Consider the following 21,061-nt stretch of genomic DNA (forward strand, 5'->3'; position numbering starts at 1 on the left):
AGGAAGGGAGGGAGGGAGGGAGGGAGGGAGGAAGGAAGGAAGGAAGGGAGGAAGGGAGGAAGGGAACCCCATTCCATCTCACTGAAGATATTATGAATAAGTCCACCACCAATACACCCCCTCCTCAAATTAAACTTGTTTATATTAACCATTTTTTAAAGACAGTACTATCAAATGTTTGACACTGGCTAGAATACATTAAACTCCAGATGTAGTAACATATCATCCTTCGAAGACTGTCCTGTGCCTTTGAAGGCTGTCTCTTCTCATATTCACATTGAGGTTAGAAGCCGTGCTGTGTGTAGAGACTTATTCATGTAACCCAGACTCCTCGCCCTCCTTGCTGCTGTCCTCTAATGCTGATCTGTTCTCATCCCCTTCAGTTCTATTGTGCTGCATAACTTAGCAAGGTGAAGTTCTGTATGTATTTGCACCTACTAGTAGTTGCTTCAGGACTTTTCCAGAAATTAGGCTCACAAAAGACAAATGACTGGAAGCTCCTGTGCTAGCCAGATGATGTCATTTGATAGGCCTTGTCTTCAAATAATGTGCTTGACACTCAGATGCAACCATTTTCCCTCGCAGCAGCACCTGATCCTCCATGTTTGATATTTTTATAGCATCCTGTGTACTGTGTCAATGTTGTTGGGACCCAGAATGCTCACAACCTGATCACTGTCTCTACCGATGGCAAAATGTGTTCCTGGAGCCTGGACATGCTCTCAACTCCACAGGTGTGTCTGTTTTTAACCTACACATTGAAGTGTTACGGCTCAAAGACCTGCCCACTCAAGAACACATCTCCTGAGGGTCCAAAGGCCTGTTTTCAGCAGTCAGCCCTTGAAGCCAAAACCTATTTCCTCTACCATAAATTATGTCATTATTGCCATCTGCTAATCCTTAGGTCAGTTTCAAATGAAACGGAATAATGCATTTTAAAGCATGGGGATTACAGAAGTTGCCTGGAGTGACACTTGTACTCACACTGCAGCATTGGGAAGCAATGCAAAGGAGGCTGGAGCACAGCAGAGCAGCCCATGCTGGGGACTTGCCTTGAAGGAAAAGCATCCCAGCAAAACAGAAACCCAATCTGTTGCTTGTTTCCAGTACCCTAGACAACCGCCTGTTTTCCTCTCTGGAACATTTGCGAGCACGGCTCCTGCCATTCTTTGCTCAATAAGTGAGAGGTTGAAAATGAACAAGTCCCAGCATCTCCAAACCACTAGTGATCTCAGCAATAGGAAACAAAGGACCTGAGTAGGAAGGAATCCTGGAGGCAGGCATGTCACCTTTAGAGCACGCGTATGTGACATGCACATGTGTGCAGGCATGAATGCAGCCATGCTCATACTGTCCACATGTCTTTGTGTGAAAAAGTGCACCATCCTCCCCCCTACTTAAAACCATGAAGAGTTTACTGGGCTAGTGTTTGGCAGGTATGTGAGGAAAATCATCGAAAATTTCCAGAAGATAATTCTCAGTCTTAACCATTGCTGTCCCCTCCCCTGGAATGACAGCTCTAAAATGTCTCCTATTTGATTTTTGAAGAGCACTAGTTTCAAGATATATAAGGACATATGGAAGCTGTAAAGAACTTCCTTTAAGTCTCTACAGATGTAGAGAATACTAAAGCTAAGTTCTTCACATAACTTTAGGGGCTCAGAGAGAGTGCTAATATGCAGCTCACAATTCAGGTTCCTGGTTTTGCCTGTCTTTATACAGGACTGCAGTTGTGTGCAGATAGTTTATGGTTTTGCTTTAAAATTCTCAGCAATGTGTTGTTTTCTTTTAAAAGCATGGAGATTATAAACAGATATCAGAGCAAACCCTCTATTTGGGAAGTTTTAATTGCCCATTTTGCTGATTAAACATGTGTTTGTTTGGGTTAAGCCAGTGGTGTGGGAGCTCCAAGCCTGTTTTTATTAGTGTTAGCATGCCCACAGACGCCTGGCTCTGTGAGGAGACAGAGTATTTCATGGCCTGGTCTCCAAGGACAGCAAAGACAAGTGGGGCATCACACAATTGCTTTCCCCTACCCTTTGTCTGCCCCTAGGCCCACATTCACCCAGTGAGTTACCAAGACAACTCGCTTGCTGCTAGCTTTAGAAACGGGGCAGAACATCAGATGTTCCTATTTTCTGTTTTACTGTCAAGGTGTCTTTCCCCTTAATCAGCGTGCTACAATGCTCTTTATGTAGGGATGCCATGAATGATCAGTATCCCATGGGGCCTCAGGAGCCGTGTGACTCTATCTTGTCAGCATGCACTTCCTACTCATGGACTCTGTGGCCAAAAAATAGCTTGGTCGACTTGCACAGGAAAATCTGAGTTCCTGGACTACTCCAGGAATAGTTTGTGCCAAGATTCAGATACACAAAATCGGCTGTTGGATGTAAATAGTCAGGAATAACCAGGGGCATGGCTGGTACTTATCCTTTATTGTCATTAAACTTAATTTACCAGAATATCTTTTTTAGACACTTATTTTAAGTCAGGTGTGTCTGTGTGACCGTGTGCCATGTGAGCAGATGTGTCCGTGGAAGTCAGAGGCATCAGATCCTCTCGAGATGGAGTTAACAGGCAGTTGTGAGTTGCCTTACTTGGGAGAAGGGAATGGAACCCTGGTCCTCTGGAAGAACAGCCATTAGTCTTAACCACTGAGTCATCTATCTCTTCATCCCAGCAGCACATATGTCTTTTGACATACTCTCTAACTCTTCATTTAACAAAACATTTTATCATAATAAAGACTCATATGCTGTGTAAAGGACTTAGCGCCTGAACACCCAACAGCCACCCTTCGTGGGATCCTCTTCCCGTTGACATCTACATTTTTATGACCTGAGTGACAATTTTCGGGTCTCAGTGCTTGCCGGACTCACAGTCCCTCTGTGACAAATGTGTTTAGTACATCTGATATTAATACACGTGTATTCTCACGAACAATTGATTTTGAAAATGTTTGTAAATACAAGGGTATTGTGTGTTTTATTAAAGCCTGGAGCTGACAAGTGTAATCATTACAGTATTATCTTTAGTTTCTGCACCATTAGTTTCAAAATTCTCACCTGTCATCTCTGCCTGCCTGGGGAAGCAGCGGCACACGCTGATGAAATCCAGCCGGCCTGAAACCAGAGATATGAGTGGCCTGGATGTCAGGGGCAGTTGAGTCTGGCTTCTAGCACAGTGGGGGTCTTTTGTAGCACTGTGTGAAAAGCAAACAGACTATTTAGCCAAATGATTTTTCCATGCTATCTTTGGCATTTCGAGGAGTTGACAGATGGAAATGTAACCACACCATGTTTTGGTAGGAGAGCATGGAGCTGGTGTACAATAAATCCAAGCCCGTGGCTGTTACAGGAATGGCTTTCCCGACGGGAGACGTCAACAACTTCGTGGTCGGCAGCGAGGAGGGTACGGTCTACACAGCTTGTCGTCATGGAAGGTGATGTTTCTGCTTCCTTTCTGATAACATGCTCTTCATTTTCCAAAATCTTGCCATCTAGATTATAACCACCTTGTTTTGTAAGATAGTTATTTCTGAAAAAATGCAATCCACAATCTCAAGTCCTTATTAGCTTAAAGTGCACATCTGTCTGGGTCCCCTGTGACTTACAAACCTTTGGGAACTTCACATCACCTTGAAGAACAATGTTTGACTTTTGCACAGAGCCTATCACACTTCCTATTCCTTGCCTGACTCACTTTTTGCACGTGCCATCAAGCCCCTACCATGTGTCCTGCAGAGATTAATAACCACCCAATATCGCCTATCCCTACATGCCGTCATGACTCAGTTGCTTTGTTCTCCATTTGGACTACCATTTCTGACGTCTTTGCCTAAGTCCTCTACATTAAACATCCAACACGAGCATGGTTCCACATTGAAGTCTTTCTGACTCTCTTTCCATTACAGCTTATGGGATTTCACCTTGCTCTGTTAGTTCATTTGTTTAAGGAGTATTTGCTAAGAACTCGCTCTGTATCAGATACCGTCATAAGAATACAGTAAAGTGCAAGGTGGTCATGTTGAGAGCAAAGACTAATAGAAAAGTAAACGGTAGCTTAAGATGGTAAGAGCCACCAAGACAAGTGAAGTGAGATGAGCAGGCGAGGACCATTGTCAGTCAGGGTGATTAGTCTCCATATTCTTCTACACATCTACAATAGTATGTCTCATATTGTCTTCTAATCAGTCATTCATCTACCACATTTCTATCATGAAATGATGCCCATTTCATCTTTTATTTCCTGCCCCAGTACCTGGCACTAGGCAAAGGAGTAACAATATAAGTAAGATATAAAGAAATGACAATATCTAAATAATGAAAGATGCACCTTAAGACCCTCCCGCCGAGTCAGAAAGGTTGAAATGGTATGAAATATTCACAGCACTGTGCAGTTCTCGGGAGAGACTGGCAGGTTTCTCTGAAAACAGCCGTAACACCGGAGTGAATTCCAGCCATTTGGACTTAACAGGTGGCCCCACGTCTTTTGAAAGGATCTCTGTACCCACGGGGATGCTTAATTTCTCTTTCACCTTTATAGCTCTTGGCCAATTGATTTTTCGTCTCTCGTCTCCATCCCAGGCTTTTTAGGTTTAAGCTCAGCTACATGAATGTGTACACTCCAAGCACACAAGCTGTGATGTTTCCATTGGTTTTATTTCCCAACAAGCCATTTCTGCCCTGCTTAGATGATTTAAAGATGACCTGGGAAGACAGGTCATACAGGTCCATGTCCAACGTTTCTACAATAGTAAGACTTGACTAAGCCCACACACCAAACATAAAAAGATCTGATCAAGTGATTCAGTTGTTCAAACATTTGCTCCTCTTCTCTACAGAGAGTATTGCTGGATGTTCTGAGTACACAGGTACCGTTTCAACCTGGTTCTTGTCATTGGGAAGCTGACGACAGTGTTTCAAGCAAGTACATAGATACATGCAACACTAATAAAGTGCCATTATGTGGCACACATTGCCTAGTGAATGAACCACATGGCCGCAGTTTTATCTCCGTGTGCATCAATAAGAAAGACATTAGGTTGACCCAATCCAGTTACATCCTGGGTGTGTACACTCTGGGTCTTTAAAAGCTGGAGTGTAAACTCTGCTTTTTTTTTCACATTTTTTTTAAGTGAATCACTTTCTAAATGATGGCTATTTTTATTTTGTGGCTATTGCCAGCAGGACCAGAATATGCATTGTTGTGCAGAAGAATGTGTCTATGACTCACACCACAAATGTCTTTTACTAGAAGTTTGGCTTTGCTTTTGACATTGGTCCATCCATCTGAAATATAGAATTCAAATCTTGGTGAGGTCGTTAAGCTGCAAGCACTGGCTCTGTCATAGTGTTGAATGGGTGATTAAGTGTTATAGGAGACAGTTGGTGGATTTCTACTTTTTACTCAACATAAGTGCAAATCCACTTTCTCAAACTAAACAAGATCTTCACTTTGCACCCTATAAGTCCTTTCAGGATGCTGCTAAAAACAAGTGGATCTCACCAGGGGCCACTTCAAAGATCAGCTACTCATGTTCAGCAGAGCACTGTTTGCTGATCATGTGTTAGAAGCACTGTCAGCCATTTTCCTGGGCATAATCACTGAGTGCTTGTTACAGGGCACATACTCAACAGTGTTTTCCTCAAATTTTACTCAGCACGCTGACAGTTTTTGGTGCCCCTGGGCCCAAATGTTTTAATAACCGAATTCAATTTTGCTATTAGTGACATAATATTGAGATTCTACATTCCCTACATGTTTGTCATGCCTATGACCTCATACATATGGATTTTTAAAATATAACGTGGTGGGTATATGTTCTAAGAGTTTTCTAATTGTGTATGACTGCATACAGACTATTATATAATTTCTTAAAAGGCTGGAAATGATCCTAGCTTGGTTAAATAATCCATGTCTAAGAATGACATTTAAAATATGTGTCCCTGTTCTCAATTGTGCTTTTCAAAGAAGCATAAGTTTGTCTTTCTTTTTTGTTATATACTTCAACAAATATTTATAGAGCATTTATTGTATGCTAAACACTTGGCAGCAAAAAAATGTAAAATACCTTCCCTTATGGAATTTCCAAAATGAATCTCTGATCTCTTTTCAGTTTCCAATAAAATGAACATATTATTTTTTTCAAATTAGATTGATATCATGTGAATTATTTTGAGGTAGCAAAGATTTTCATAAGATGTCACGTGTTTTAGACATGTCAACTCAACTTAAGACATTTCCTAGAAGGAATAAACAACTATTCTTTCAAAAAAGTATTGAGTTGTCAAGCCCATGAGCTCCTTAGAGAGCACTCGAATGGGGCCTGAGTATCTCAGAACTTGTTGCATCATAACTATGAAACCTGTGAGACCACGGGAAATAGATAAATGATACAAGTTGTATTATTACATTCTCAAGATTTCTTAAGCATCAATGTCTTCCTATCAATAATGGTTTTATTCCTGATCATCTATGGTTGTTTTAGCACATGTAGAGATGAGTGCTGTTGTTTGTAATCAATTATTACTTTGCCCCAGTCACTCAAATGCTACATGTTTGCTCTCTGCAGCAAAGCAGGCATCGGTGAGGTCTTTGAAGGTCACCAAGGGCCAGTGACAGGCATTAACTGCCACATGGCAGTGGGTCCCATCGACTTTTCTCATCTGTTTGTCACGTCATCGTTTGACTGGACTGTCAAACTGTGGACCACCAAGGTAAGGATGACTTTGTAGAAACTGCTCCATAGTACACAGTGGGGGAGGATGTTTCCCTTCTAGGAGAGTTGCAGAGAATAGCTGTTGCCTGGCATTGAGATTCAGACAGCCTACTGGGGAACTCCATATGCCAGACCTTTTCACATTCCATACTTGTTATAAATATTTGAGTTATACTTGAAAACAGGTTAATTGTATTATATAATGTATAAACATATGTTAATCAAATAATGATGAATCCTAATCCTTCTTCACTAATTCTACTAATATAAACCCTCACGAATCTTGCTGTTAATCTCTCTAGGATCTGTAACATTTACTTACACACATTCATAGCTATGGGGGAAATGTTTGTATGGTTTGTCTTGATAGTTGATTGTGTATCTTTTATCTAATCTGGTTTCTTGAGCCTTTGGGGGTTCCTCAACTGGTATTCTGAGATATAAGTTACTTGTGCTTAAAATGTCATTTGTACTATGAGAGCAAAAAAAAAAAAAAAAAAAAAAAAAAGGTGCAATGGCCAGGAGAAAAAAGAGTGGTGTGCAACTGGAAAGTTTGGGACAGAAAGAACGATGACTACAGACAGAACTGCAAAAGAGATAAAAAGCCCCAGAAGTGGGTGATTGGTGATTTGACTGGAAGCACTGTGAGACAGACTCAGTAACACATAGGGAATCTGGGGAGATGCCAATCTCACCAAAATGAAAAGCTCTGGGTTCCATAGGGTCCCCTCTGTTAAAATAGTAAGGTAGAAAATAACAAGACAGAAAACACCTAGTACCAACCTCTGACCTTCACAGAAGCACACACAAGAGGAAGCACCCTTTGCTTATGTACATGCACACATCCACACAGACATGTCTTTGCACAAAGAAACTAGTGACATGTGGTAGCCTTCACTGCATGCAGTGAAGAACACTCAAGGAAGGACATGTTAGGGGAAAGTCTTACACAAGCTGAGCTGAGCTCGTGGTGCCTGGGAAGTTCAGTGGAGAGCTTCGAGCAGGCCGTTTGCTGTGAAGCACAGAAGAAGGGAGAGGCCTTGAGCTGCAGTTGCATATCTTGTAACAGTCAGAAGGGCAATGACAGTTGTAGTCCCAGGATCTGGAAGGAAGCATGGGGACTCGGTTGAGGTGTGTCTCAAAGGTCGTCAAGAGATGTGGCAACAGAGAAGGGAGCTGAAATCAAGTCAAGAATGGGAAAGAAGCAGTTTTGTGGTGTGTCCATGGCTCTTCGGGGAGATAACAATGTTAGGACGACAGATGTGGTCACAATTGTCTGAAAATGTGCAGAGCCTCATTTAAAGGGGAAATTCACATTCACAAATCTATTTCCAAATATCAGGTGAACAGAATCTAACAATTCCACATCTGAAAACATCCAGCCATTCTTGTGCTTTTAGGGAATGGAAAAGGAATTGTTTGGGAAGATCTAAAAATACTGCAGTCCTCAACTAGCCATTCTCATGTTTGGGAATCCATGCTGAAGATACAGCAGCCAAAGCATGAAAGTATGTCTGCTAAGGAGCAGTCACTGAACGATTAACCAAAGGACAAAAGGCTGGAAAAAAACACAGAAGTCTTCATTAACGGGGCATTGTGAGAGGAAAACTAGAAAACAAATGACTTTTCCACACTATTATAAATTGAACTCTAGAAAACATATCTAAATTAGAAGAGTTAGGCAGAAAGAAATGAGAATAGTGCTTTGTCATTTCTTCTATTTCTTTATATAATTTTGAAACTTTGAACAGTGACCAACACACATTATGTGCTCAACAAAAAATAATGATCACATTTCTTTGAATATACTCTGCTTGGTATATTTGATATAGGAGTCATTAAAGTATTTTCTCAACTTAAAAAAATAAGACAACTTTAAAAATGATTCATAAGGGAGTTTCATTTATAAGAAAATTTAGAAGAACATGATCTGAGTCACTTTAGTGTACTTCAAAGTGATGACAAAAATCCCTACACTGAGAAATGGTTTGAAGTGGCTTTAACATTCACATACTTGGGTATAAATTCCTAAAGCTATATATTTCAAGGGGGAAAAATACCAGAAAAACAAACTGCCTTAAACCAATTCTAGTACTAATATGACTGGTAGGCCCTGGCTGCCACCGTTCTGACTATTAGCTCTGTATGTCCAGATAAAATAAACAGCCACGTTACTTTCATTGAGAACTGTCATATGATCAGTGGGTGGAAAGGAGCTACAGAGGCATGGAGTGAAGCAACAGTTCCCTAGGACTCCTGACTTAGAAGTATCTGTAAGAATTTGAGGTATTATTATCTTTTAATTAGAAAAACCCATTGTTCTATGATAAGAAAGCTCTAGAAACTATGGTCACCCTATGGCAAAGAACTTCCTGATCTCCAAGTGTGTTCCTAAGTGCAAGTAAACTAGGGACCCAAGAGGACTATCTTATTCTCCCTCTGAAGCAGGATACACATTTAATTGTATGCCCACAACTACAAAGCTTTTTGTCAAAGGACTTGGAAGTTATCCTGAGTAAATTCTTCTGGACAAGATATCAATAAGGGTAATAGTTTGAAGACTGTTTGGTGCATTGAAGAAAATAAACCAACATAAAGATATTTATGGATCACCTTAGGATAATAATAGAGAAGTAAGCTCATTGTTTTAAAAATTGATGAGTAATAGAAAAAATATTTATTCTATCTTTTCCAAAAGACTTGTGCTACAGGCTTACTAATTGGTGTGTGTGTGTGTGTGTGTCCCAGTTGACACAGAAATATGAAACATATTTGAATTGTATCAATTCAAATGGCTAGTATTATTATAAAAATTAGAAAGAATACTTGTAATTAAGATAATAGATATGTCCTTTCTATAGAGGGCTTGCACAAAAAAAATGAGTTCTGAATCATATCAATCTTTATCTCACTGAGATTACACACAAAAGGAAGCAAAGATGTCACATGTTAAATAACACCACAAGAATATAGGTAGCCCTGCCAGACTATGGGGAAATTGACAAGACATGTGATTTAATTTCCACAACAAAGCACAAACAACAATAAAAACAAACAAAAACCAAAAAGCAAATTAAATAGAAAATATATATTAAAACAAAATAGAACAAAAAATCTGCAACAAATGTAAAACAAACAACGACAACCAAACAAAAAAAAATATTAAATAGAAACTACGTATTAAAAAAATAGAAGAAAACCATGCTTGAGGACTTTTCAGATATCTCACAAAATAGGGATCTCGCACAAATCTTACTTAAAACTGTCAGCTTGTTTAAAAGGTTTAAAAAGCTGTCAAAGACATATGACTACTATTTAATGGCATTCATGAATCTTTAAATATGATATTATAATAATTTTAAATGCCATTACCTTCTAGGGATGCATACCAGAATATTTATGGAAAATATAAATATATTTTCTATACTGCTGCCAGTGATTTGCTCAAAATAAGTCATTTGGGAAAGGGAGAGCTTGTGAATGCAGATAAATAAGATTGCATGTGTGTTGGTAATTACTGAAGCTAAGTGATTGACATCAGTCCATTTATTAATATACGTTTGCCATGTTTGAAGTCTTCTCTAACAACATTTAAAGAAAACCTAGGAGCGGATAACACTCACAAATATTCAGAACTGTGAGATGCCTGCTGTATTTACCAACCCAGAAGGAAAACATAATTTCTTTGTAGCGTGAGGAAAGAGAACAAATTATTATAGATCAAAGAATGAGTACAAGGTGAGAGGCAACTGGAACACCGAGGATCTTGGTTTATTTCTTTTGACTATTTAATTTTAAGATGGAATCTTGTATAGACCAAGATGGCCTCAAAATTACCCCATAACAGACAAGCCTTGAACTTCCGAGCCGCCATCCTGAACCTCCCTAGGACTAGGATATCAGACATGCACCACCATGGTTGGTTTTTGTTATTGTTGTTGCTTTTGTAACCGTTTAAAGATTGTAAGATGTTTCTCAATGTTACTCTTATAGAAGGACTGGTAAAGGAAGAAAACGAACTCTGTAAGTATATGCTGGAGGAAAGGGTAGCTAACATGTCAGCATAAATAGTATCCCTAGCACAGACAGAGCAGTGACCTTTAAATTTGAGCAATAGCATCTTTTCTATAATAATAGAAGGGCAGGAAATACTGAGTGGGACAAACACGGTCTATCAGGCTTAGTGACTGGAGGAAAGCAAAGACTGATAATGACTATTTCCTTAACAAAGTAGGAGACTCAGTTCTCTGGTGAATGGAAGTAGAAATGCTAGCGGGAATAGAGTCCAGATAGTATAGATTCATGTATAAAAAACAAAGTGTGTAAACAAAACACAAATGGCTCTGGTGCTGGACCATTTGTGGTCAGAGAACAATGTTTTCATGTCTCTATCATTGAAGCAGATTTTTTTACCAGTGGAGGTCAGCAGTAGAAATTTGGACATAGACAATCGGGAGGGTGGGGAGGGTGGAGTGTGATGGAAGTAAACTAGGACATGGGATTTGGAGATAGAAGCAAGAAGGCATTTGGCGTTATAAGCTCATGAGCATAGGAAATAAAAACAGGAGGAGGAAAGGGAATAAGCATCTGGAAACCCAGCGAGGATCAAAGAATGGCTAGGAAGGAAATAACTGGGGGAAATGATAGCAAGAGATTGCCGTTGGGAAGTAAGATTCGTGGCTGTAGTATTCCATGACTGTCAGAGCTCCAAGTGAGATTTGAGAAGTCATCAAGGATGCAGTTGCCCACAGCAGAAACCTAGAGAAGGTGGAGGTCACTGGCAACATGAAGAACATAGAGACGGAAGGCAAAGGTACTGTGACACTGTGGCTTTGGAATGGGTCAGATGATCCTAGATCTGACTATAGCAGGGAGAAAAGGGAGACTGTGGTCACAGCTGTTAAGTCTTCAGTGGGGAAGGGGAGAGAGCAAAAGCGCCAAGGCTGCTAGAGGTGCGTGGCTGGGCTTTTCTGTGGAGACGAAGAACGGTGAAGCAGTCCCAAATAGCAAGCCTTTCCACTCACCGTTTGGAAAGAGAACACACAGTAACAAACAGCTGCTGCCTGACCAAGGTCAGCTTTATAGCCGAGACAGGAAGGGAAGTCTTGTGTTGGTCTAGGATTCAACTGAGATGTAAAGAGCTACCAACCAGAAGGCTGACAACACGGGGAGAAGCGTTTACGAGAGACCCACAGTGATGGGGATGAGGGCACACTGGAAACATCTGGAAAGAAGCGAACTGTGATAACTGATTTCGAGGAGATACGTACTAAGATAAATTTTTACAAAAAAAAAAAAAATTCCTGTGCAGACCTACAAAGAGGGCAGAAGTGGGGCGGGGCTTAAGTTCAGACTAGGAACTCTGCAGAATGAGGACAAGTTGAGGGAAGTTGAGATTAAAACACATTACATATCCATCCTCAGCCCAAACCCTGACCACACCAAGTTTCATCACTAAACCGCTGTCAGGGAAGACTTCGCTGTGAAGCAGAAACTTTGTTGGGAGCGGTTTTCCTCATAAACAGAGGGCCAGGCTGCATTCCAGGCAGCTGAGTCAACAAAGGCATAAGCAGACATTTTTATCCAAAGACTAGGAAGTAACGGTCCAGTCAGGAGGTAAGGCTGGAGAGATAGCTGTACTTGCTAGTAATTTTCAGTTTATTAGATGATGGGGGGGTAATTAATTACAATTTAATTATAAAGAATTTTTGTGATACAAAACTTATTGATTTGCATGGGTAGCCCATATCAACAATTACTTAGCTAATACTGCATTGTGGTAAATGTTTTAAATACGTTATCAGTCTGTTAGATCTTCACCACGATAATCTCTGACTCCATGGCATCCCATTTTATAGAACAGGCATGAGGAGGCTAAAAGACTTGACCAGTATACTAGTCAAATAATTGGAGATACTATGTCTAAACTCAGTTTTGTGTGACATCAAAACCTATTGGGGAAAGAGTGCAGCCATTATGCTGTCTTAGAAACCTGAGTATGTTGGGGTCCAAAGAGAAGGGACAATAAAAAATGTGGATTAATAGTGTGTGGTCCAAACACGGGGATACATTAGGTGTTGTAGGAGAGAGGTACCTGGTGGAGGGTGGGGAATGTGACTTGTCTGAGCCCAGACAAGCTGTCCCAGATAGGTCTAGCTGATGGTTGTATAGAACAGAGAGAACCATAAGATACTGAGTTGTCTGCTGACCATGATAAGAACTGAGATATGGTAGGGAACGTACTGATGTTTATTCCAGAGTTCTTTGTAAGAGATAAGAGCAATCCCTTACTCTGAAGGATGCTCAAACCGTGGAGACTCGAGGATCAGCTATGGCTAAATACAGAAGCTGATTTCTGTATTTAAATTTACAAGACTACAAGAAGAAAGTCCCAGTGAGTGCATTTTACGATATAATTAATATACTGCTTATTCTATTTGGGAGGGTATCCTGCCCCAAATGATTCTCTCTTTCTGAGGTGGTCTTTGGGGAGTTGTTATCCTTGAGTTGGTAGCTGTGAGAAAATACCAAGCATGAAGAATTGAAGGGAGGGAAGTTTTATTTTTGCTCACAGTTCGAAGGCTCTTTCATTTGGACCGGGAGCATACCTGTTCATCTCATGCTAAAGTAAGCAAGGGAAGGAATATGAGGTGGGCCAGTACAAAGTAAACATTGTGACACCTTCTCAGTGACCTACATTTTCCCGCCAGGCCCTGCCTCTGCCTCCCACCATCTCGCAAGATCTCTATCAGATTACCACTCTTTCAACGGATTAATCCTTTCCTTAAGGCAGACCTCTCGTGACCTAGTTGTCTATAAAAATTTCCTTCTTTGATGTACCCAGGGATATGCCTAACTGGGTGTTTCTCAACTCAGTCAAAATTAACCACCAAGATCATATCATATCTCTCTCCTAAACCAGAAAAAGTATAATTGTTTTAAAACTAACATTATGTCCCAAATTACTTATTCAATTTTTTCGAAACATTGACTGAAAATAATCTGAATAAAAATAACAAAACTTTAAAAACTAATCTTGATTTAAATTACTAATAAGAGTGTTACTAAGCTAGCTGTGGTGCACATGTGTAAGCCCAACTTTGGAGAAGCAGAAGAAAATGATTATTGCAAGTTTGGTACAGAAAGCTTGAGCTACACAGAGAGATTCTGTCTCAAACAAATGTTAAAATTTAAATAAAGGTCAAAAGAATTATCTATAAGCAAGGCTTTGGTTTATTTTTGCTTTTGGTTGTTGTTGTTGTTATTGTTGTTGTGTTGTTGTTGTGTTGTTGTTGTTGTTGTTTAATCTTACCAGCAATGAGTTTTTAAAGAGACTTACAAAAGAGAAAGAAATGAGCTGAGCTATCACCCAAGTCCTCTCTGTGATAGATTTGGGAGGGGAGTCAGACGGTTAAGACAAGAAAATTGATAACATCTTTTTATTTGATTTATATTTGCTACTTGTTTATTTTTCTGATAGGATAGGAAAACTAACCTAGGACTTTACATCTTCTACTCAAACATTCTCTACTCAGGTGTACACCCAGTCTTATTTTTAACTGTAAGGATTGAGACCATTTTTTACAATACTCTTTGTTCACTGTCTTAAATATCAGCGTTTTGCTTTTAACTCTTTGCAAGGTGCTATCTATAATGAAGGAAACAGATGCCGTGACCTTCACACCTGGAGATAAAGAATCAAAACGTAAATAGAAGTAGAAAATACTATTGTTATGGTTAATTCCCAATATAAACAGATAATTGACAACATGTAGGCGGTTTCAGTGGATGGTAGGACCATCAGCTGTACACTGACAGTGCAGGCTTTCTATCTGTGGAGACCATCATGGAACATCATCCCATCATCATGGGATGGACATCATCCCATGTCTTGACAGATTACGTGATCCCGTGTCTCGACTTTCCCAATTTCTCTCCAGTTTGTTGAAAAGATAAATACCCATCCTTCACCTTCTCTGCCTTGTTTATCTCCTGCCTGTTCCCACCACCATGCAACCTCAGCCTCCCTCTGCCCCATGGCCTCAGCCGGACCCTCTCTTTCAAAAGCCGGCCACCCTTGCCCTCTTGTCTGTTCCAAGAGTCATTTTGCCATTTTCATTTCCTTCGATGACTTTGTTGCTTTAATGGTGGTTTGTCCTTCTGAGCAGTCTTTCAGCGAGCATCAGAGGGTGAAGCAACACTTGGAGTAGAGTAAATGCTTCATATTCAATTCTTCTATCTCGATGACCCTTGTAAAAATAAAACATGCACTGCTTGAATAAACTCTGAGTACCAACCCTTACTTTCTACTGTACCTTAGCACATTATGTTCCCCATCTGTCAAACAAGGCTGCAGTTGATGCTCCAAAAAAATAAAATAAAGTATGTACTCTTGGCTGGATTAGAACATTCATTATTCTACTCTGCTTCTCTGTTTGCTGAGGTTTGGGCTAACTTTTCCCCCTGTGCTGCAGTTTAGCTTAGTGGCTGGACAAGTTATGAGTCTTTAGACTTTTTATCATTTCATGCAGTTTGGAAAGTTTCAGTGGATTCCAATTAAATATTAGGTTAATATTTATTTTGGCCTTGGTGCAGTTTCTTCAGGATTTAGCTTCCTGATACTGCTCATGTATTTGCCATGTCGGTTCCTTTCCTTGAACTTCCAAGAGCTTAAGTTTCTTCTGCCTCTATTGACACTATCTGATAAATTCTTTTTGCATTAGATTTTTACGATCTGCCATTTAACTCTCTTATATTGACTGAGCTAGTATATGGGCTGACCTAACTCCCATGTTAGTATTTGATGGCAGTGCGAGAGACAAACCTGGTGTTTCCGGGGTACATGTTTGATTGATAGAAATCTCTGCCTCTCTTGGGGTATATCTTGACGTTGCATACTCCGTCCTGGTAGTTGAAATGCATTTCTGGATGCTAATCTTTTAACAAAGCAGTGACTCGAAGGATGAGATGTTCTAAGTGACTGACAGATAATGACTTTGCACAAGTAATCATTGGTTTCTAAGGCCTTACTGTGAAAGTCAGAAAGGCTTCCCTGATGTGGACAGCCTCTGCTAGGGCTAAAATGTAAAGTGACTCTCTTAACTGACTGCCTTCCCTCTTGGTTACTAAAAACCAATAATAATTTAAAATTGTTTCAAATAAAAGAATGGAAGGAGCTTTTTCTTAAGAAACAGATGTTAAGCCAGGCAGTGGTAGCGCACGCCTTTAATCCCAGCACTTGGAAGGCAGAGGCAGACAAATCTCTGAGTTTGAGGCCAGCCTGGTCAACAGAGTGAGTTCCAAGACAGCCAGGGCTATACAGAGAAACCCTATCTTGTAAAACAAAACCAACCAAACAAAAAATAGTTATTTATTTTCATATAAATGAAGAATGATTATATATTGTAATAATTTTTACAATTGGCAAATATATATAAAAATAGTATTACTTTTCAGATAAATTAAGAATGATTGGTATTGTAATAATTTTTACAATTAGTAAATATATGTAATACAAAGATTATAAATGCTTTTGTCCACTAAACTACAGTGATTGTATATCTTCTATTAGACTGTGGGGTCCTTGAGGAGAAATATTGCCTTTTAGATTTTCTCTATTCCCAGTGCCTGGCATAGTACCTCCAGCCTGGTAAACACTTATTAAATCATCGGGATAACATGTGTACAAATAAACCCTGGATTCTATATAAGATATGTGTTAAAGATATACTTTAAAAATGTTTTATTAACAGTGGTATTAAGAGATGAAATTCATAACCATAATTTACATGTAGTATAATTATAAAACTGGCATTAGGCATTAAGAATCTAATTAGGAAATATTTAAGAGACTATAATATAGAGGTGAAAAAAAATCCTCCGGGCTGCTACCCAGGAACAGAGTGGAACTCCTCATGACACTTCTTACCAAGCCAATGAGTGGAACTGCAATTCCCAGTTGAAACCAGACTTAAAGCTATGAGTCACCAGAGTGTCCTCTCTCTAGAACATTCATCCAGTGATTGGAATAGGAGGCTCCCAGTGTCTCTGGGCCCAGGATGCTTGCTGCTGGACAATCTCTCGCTGGGATGTTATAGCCTTGTTACAGGCAGGAGTGCTCTTTCTAAAGCTTATGATGAAAATCTATCTCTTGTGTACTATCTCTCCTCGAGAGTAGGGCCTTGGACCTGTCTAAACTGTAGCTTATAAGGGATGCTCTCGACTCACAGGAAGAAAACATGGAAAGGTGGGTCCTAAATGGGCATCTCAAAGCCTGTGACGTCTAAGCTGAAGGTAGAAAGAGGGAAAGAGGAACAAGAAAAGGAGATCAAGCAGGATGAGAGTGTACGAATGTGCAGAAGCTGTTAGACTTGCCAGTGGTGAGTCTGTAGTGATTATTTAACCTCTTGGTGTTGCAGCTATTCACCTATCACTATTCCATAAGTGTATGAAGGTTAAACAAGCTAGTGTAGGTGAAACTTTAAACACTGAAAGATGTAGTGACAGTTATTACCATCATTGCTATTAAATACTGAACTGCTCTGAGTGTGGTTTGTATGTTAAAGTGATTTAGAGGGTGTTATAGGTTGGTCTTAAATGTCCTCTGAAGCCTGTGTATCAAATTATGTCCCCAGGATGGCATTGTTGAGAGGTGAAGCTAAGACAGAGGCCCTTAGCCATCTGAAGTAATGCCCTAAGGGGAATTATGGGACTCTAGTCATTCCTTTATCCTTTCTGTTTCCTAGATCACAGTGCAATTGAATTTATTCCTGTGTAAACCCATCCATGATGGGGCCCCACAATAAACAGTAGGGCCAACCCATTGTTAACTGGAAACCTCAAAACTGTAAGCCAAAATAAAAATGTGGTGTCACATGATAGATTGTTCACTTTCTGCTGCAAGGGTGGCTGACAACTTATGGTAGAGTGAAATCTTGTTGCCTTCTGCTTAGTGTTGTACAGTGTGGCAGTGGGTGCTCAGCACATGTCACCTCCCTCAGTACTCCCAGCACAATGAGAGGCTAACAACTCATATCAGCCTTACCTGTGCTCTCTACTCACTCCACAATTTATTCCAGGCACCTTTGTGCTGTATCGTGTGTTAATTGTGTACAATTGTGTGAGCTCTAGTTCCACGTCGCTCAGTGGTAGGTACTGGATTCATACATAGTCTTCTCTTTTAAACCCTTCTGTAGACTTCCTCTCTAATTTATTGCATATAAATTTCCTGATAAAATGGGTTATGAGGGTTGTGCCTGTTGTGTCACTCGATTTTATAAACACAGTGTCATGCGACCTCTCTGTTTTTCCTTTCCTCTCTCTAACTCTCCCATGCACCCCTCCCCCCCCTCCTTTAAATTCATGGCCTTTTATATTTATCAATTGTTATTGCATACATAAATATAACCTGTGGAATCCATGTAATGGTCAATTGTATGTATGTTTTCAAGGCTTACTGTTAGGCCCTGAACAACCCATGAGTGTACTCTTCCCTGAGGAGGACCACCTCTCCTGCTCCTTGCCTTGCTCAGTCTCCTTTAGTTCCTGGTTTAGGGTTGAGACCTCCTGGGCTTTTCCCCATCCAACTTGACACATCCATTGGTGTCCCTGTTCAGCTCACCTTTGGGCTTGGTCAAGTTGGTGAGACTCCATGGGTGTAGCTTCTAATGTTACTAGGAGACACAATCTCACAGCAAATTCCCTGGTCCTCTGACTCCTAAAATCTTTCCACTCTGTCTTCTGTAATGTTCTCAGAGCCTTAGGTGTGGGAGTGTTTCGTAGAGTTTTGTAGATGTGTTAATGGAGCCTCGGCTCCACAACCACTCGTGCTGATTGGTTACTTCCCTATGGGTCTCTGTGTGCAGCGTCATCTACGGTTCCCTGCAGACTTGTCTCGTCTGAACTCTGATGGCTTTCTGATCACTTGCTTCAATACTGTCTCTGTAATTGAACATTTTTATCAACTTCAAATTTCTTTCCCGCTTTAGATCAGTGTGTTGATTCCTTTCTTCATCCTTCCTGTTTCCAGGAAACTTCATAATACACACAGATCCTGATATTTCTAAGGAAATATATATATATATATATATATATATATATAATTTTTTGATTATTTGGTGCTTATTAGTGATTGTTTAGTTATTCTTTTTTTTAGAACAGGATATTGCTTTGACTCCATCCCATATTCAATTCATTTTAGTTTGTCTATATTATGATTAATATAAAATATAAAAAGTACAATTTGCTCATTAGAAGAAAATATGCCTTTATCAACTTCACAGAATACATATTGGAAATTTATCTTGTTCTTATAGGGCTTTGTAAATAATAAATGGAATTCTGTAGTGGAAAAACAAATATAATTAATCAATAAAAACTCCAACATGGAGTAACCAGCCTTCCCATAAATCCAGGGCAACCAAACCTCTGTGTTTACTACTGGAAGCTCACCAGTTCTGCGGAAATTTCTGGAAAGGAATGTTGTGGAATTGGCGGCAGATCTAAATAACTTTCTCTCCTGTCCCCTGGTTCATTGGCTTAAGCTAAGCCAAAGTCTAAAGCAGGAAAGCATCTATGTTCAGTCACCAGCTCACTTCTCGCTTAGGGCCTTCCAGCATGATGAAAAACTCAGTGCCTGTTACCTCTTTGCCAGTCCAAGCTGTAGTGCAGGGCACACGGGTGACCGATCTCTGTGAGTTACGCTTATGACACGACTTCCACTCACCTGTGAACTTGATTGGTACCTGATGAGTCTGATTCCCCCACCTCTCTTCCTATCCTGCTTTATCCACGGTCATCAAATGACTTACTTTTGTTGCTGGTTTATTCTTAGACCCATTTTTTAACGTGGAAGTCTGTGGACCATCAACATGAATACGAACACATGCCTGTATGTGCTCTTCTTTCTTTTCTTCATGGTGTTTTGTGTTAACCTAGATCTTTAACAGATTAGAAAATCCACGATTCTTTCTAAGAACACTTCCTCTAACCCCAAACTCCCAAAATCTATTTCACTGGTAAAAATAGCATTGTCTTTCTTAAGTTTGTGACAAAATCAAGTCTTTCTGAAGAGGGTCTCCACTCGCGCTCCTAGATCGTTATTGAGAACACACTTTGTGTTACATTACTTCCTTACCAAATGTGTATGTGCGTGTGCGTGTGCGTGTGCGTGTGCGTGTGCGTGTGCGTGTGCGTGTGCGTGTGAGAGAGAGAGAGAGAGAGAGAGAGAGAGAGAGAGAGAGATGGGAGGGAGAGAGGGAGAGAGGGAGAGAGGGAGAGAGGGAGAGAGGGAAAGGAAAGAGGAAGAGAGGGAGGAGAGAGGGAAAGAACTTTCGAGCACACACACACACACACACACAAGTAGGCACACAGGCACACACTGACTGTGGACTATTCTTAAGTCAGGAGAATCAACTCCATGATAGTTTTATTTAAAAAAAAATAGAGAAATTAAGCAAAACTAGCAAATATATTTCTCAAAGAAGTCTCTAATATTCAAAAATGGCAGAACTAAGTGGACAAGGGAGATGATCAGGCTGACCAGAAGCCTGTCCTTACCAAGGGTAAGAGAACAGCAGTCCTTGGACCATTACCCTGGAAACTGACTGATCTCTCCTCTATTAGCTCTTATCAACATTTTTTTTTTATTCTCCACACATTAGGCAAGACTAGCCACTAGTCTCAGGAATTCTGATGCTCATTCCAATTTGTTCTTTAGTAATAATGTCAAATAAATTTTACAGATTAGTCCACATCAAGATTATCTGAACAACGCAGTTAAAGAACTAGATCTAGACAGAAAATAAAAACAGAACACATTCTGAGTCTTAAGAAATAGTGATTGCGGATTAAGGTGTAGCATGGCTCGTAGGAGCTCCACATAGGGACGTATCCAGTACCATTGTCACTTGCAATGCTGGTTCAGTAAACCACACCTTCTTACAAGCATCTGTGATGGAGGTTACAAAACCAATGTCCATGGAGCAACAAGATGGAACAGCAGCGAAACAGCCCTGCCAGACCACCAGACCAAAGTTGTTCAGCACCCCGTGGGATGGCTCACAAACACCTGTAATTCCAGCTCTAGGGGATCTGATGCCCTCCCAGAGACTAGATCTCCATGACCACCCACACTCATGGGGGGGGGGGGAGAGAGAGAGAGAGAGGGAGAGAGAGAGAGAGAGAGAGAATGAATATATCAAGCCAACACAAACATCTAGGAATAAGATCTAAAGATTACATCTAAAGATCTAAGAATAAGACCTAGGGTTTTCTGAAGTTCTCCACTTCAAATCGTCAAGATTTTTTTTCCCAGAAAACTGAAGTCTGTAAAGACTG

At 40.2% G+C, this 21,061-nt stretch overlaps 1 protein-coding gene across 2 annotated transcripts in view; it reads left to right on the forward strand.

Annotated features, from left to right (window-relative positions):
- The window catches only part of Dync1i1 (dynein cytoplasmic 1 intermediate chain 1), a 290,802-nt gene that overhangs the window by 231,276 nt on the left and 38,465 nt on the right, over positions 1-21,061 (forward strand). For both annotated transcript variants that reach the window (XM_028779147.1, XM_028779148.1), the window contains exons 11-13: positions 621-734; positions 3,312-3,445; positions 6,578-6,722. In XM_028779147.1, coding sequence (XP_028634980.1) covers positions 621-734; positions 3,312-3,445; positions 6,578-6,722 — 393 coding nt within the window. The remainder of the gene's footprint in view (positions 1-620; positions 735-3,311; positions 3,446-6,577; positions 6,723-21,061) is intronic.

This window comes from Grammomys surdaster, unplaced genomic scaffold (genome assembly GCF_004785775.1).
Source record: "Grammomys surdaster isolate TR1022 unplaced genomic scaffold, NIH_TR_1.0 345, whole genome shotgun sequence".
Classification (NCBI taxonomy): Eukaryota; Metazoa; Chordata; class Mammalia; order Rodentia; family Muridae; genus Grammomys; species Grammomys surdaster.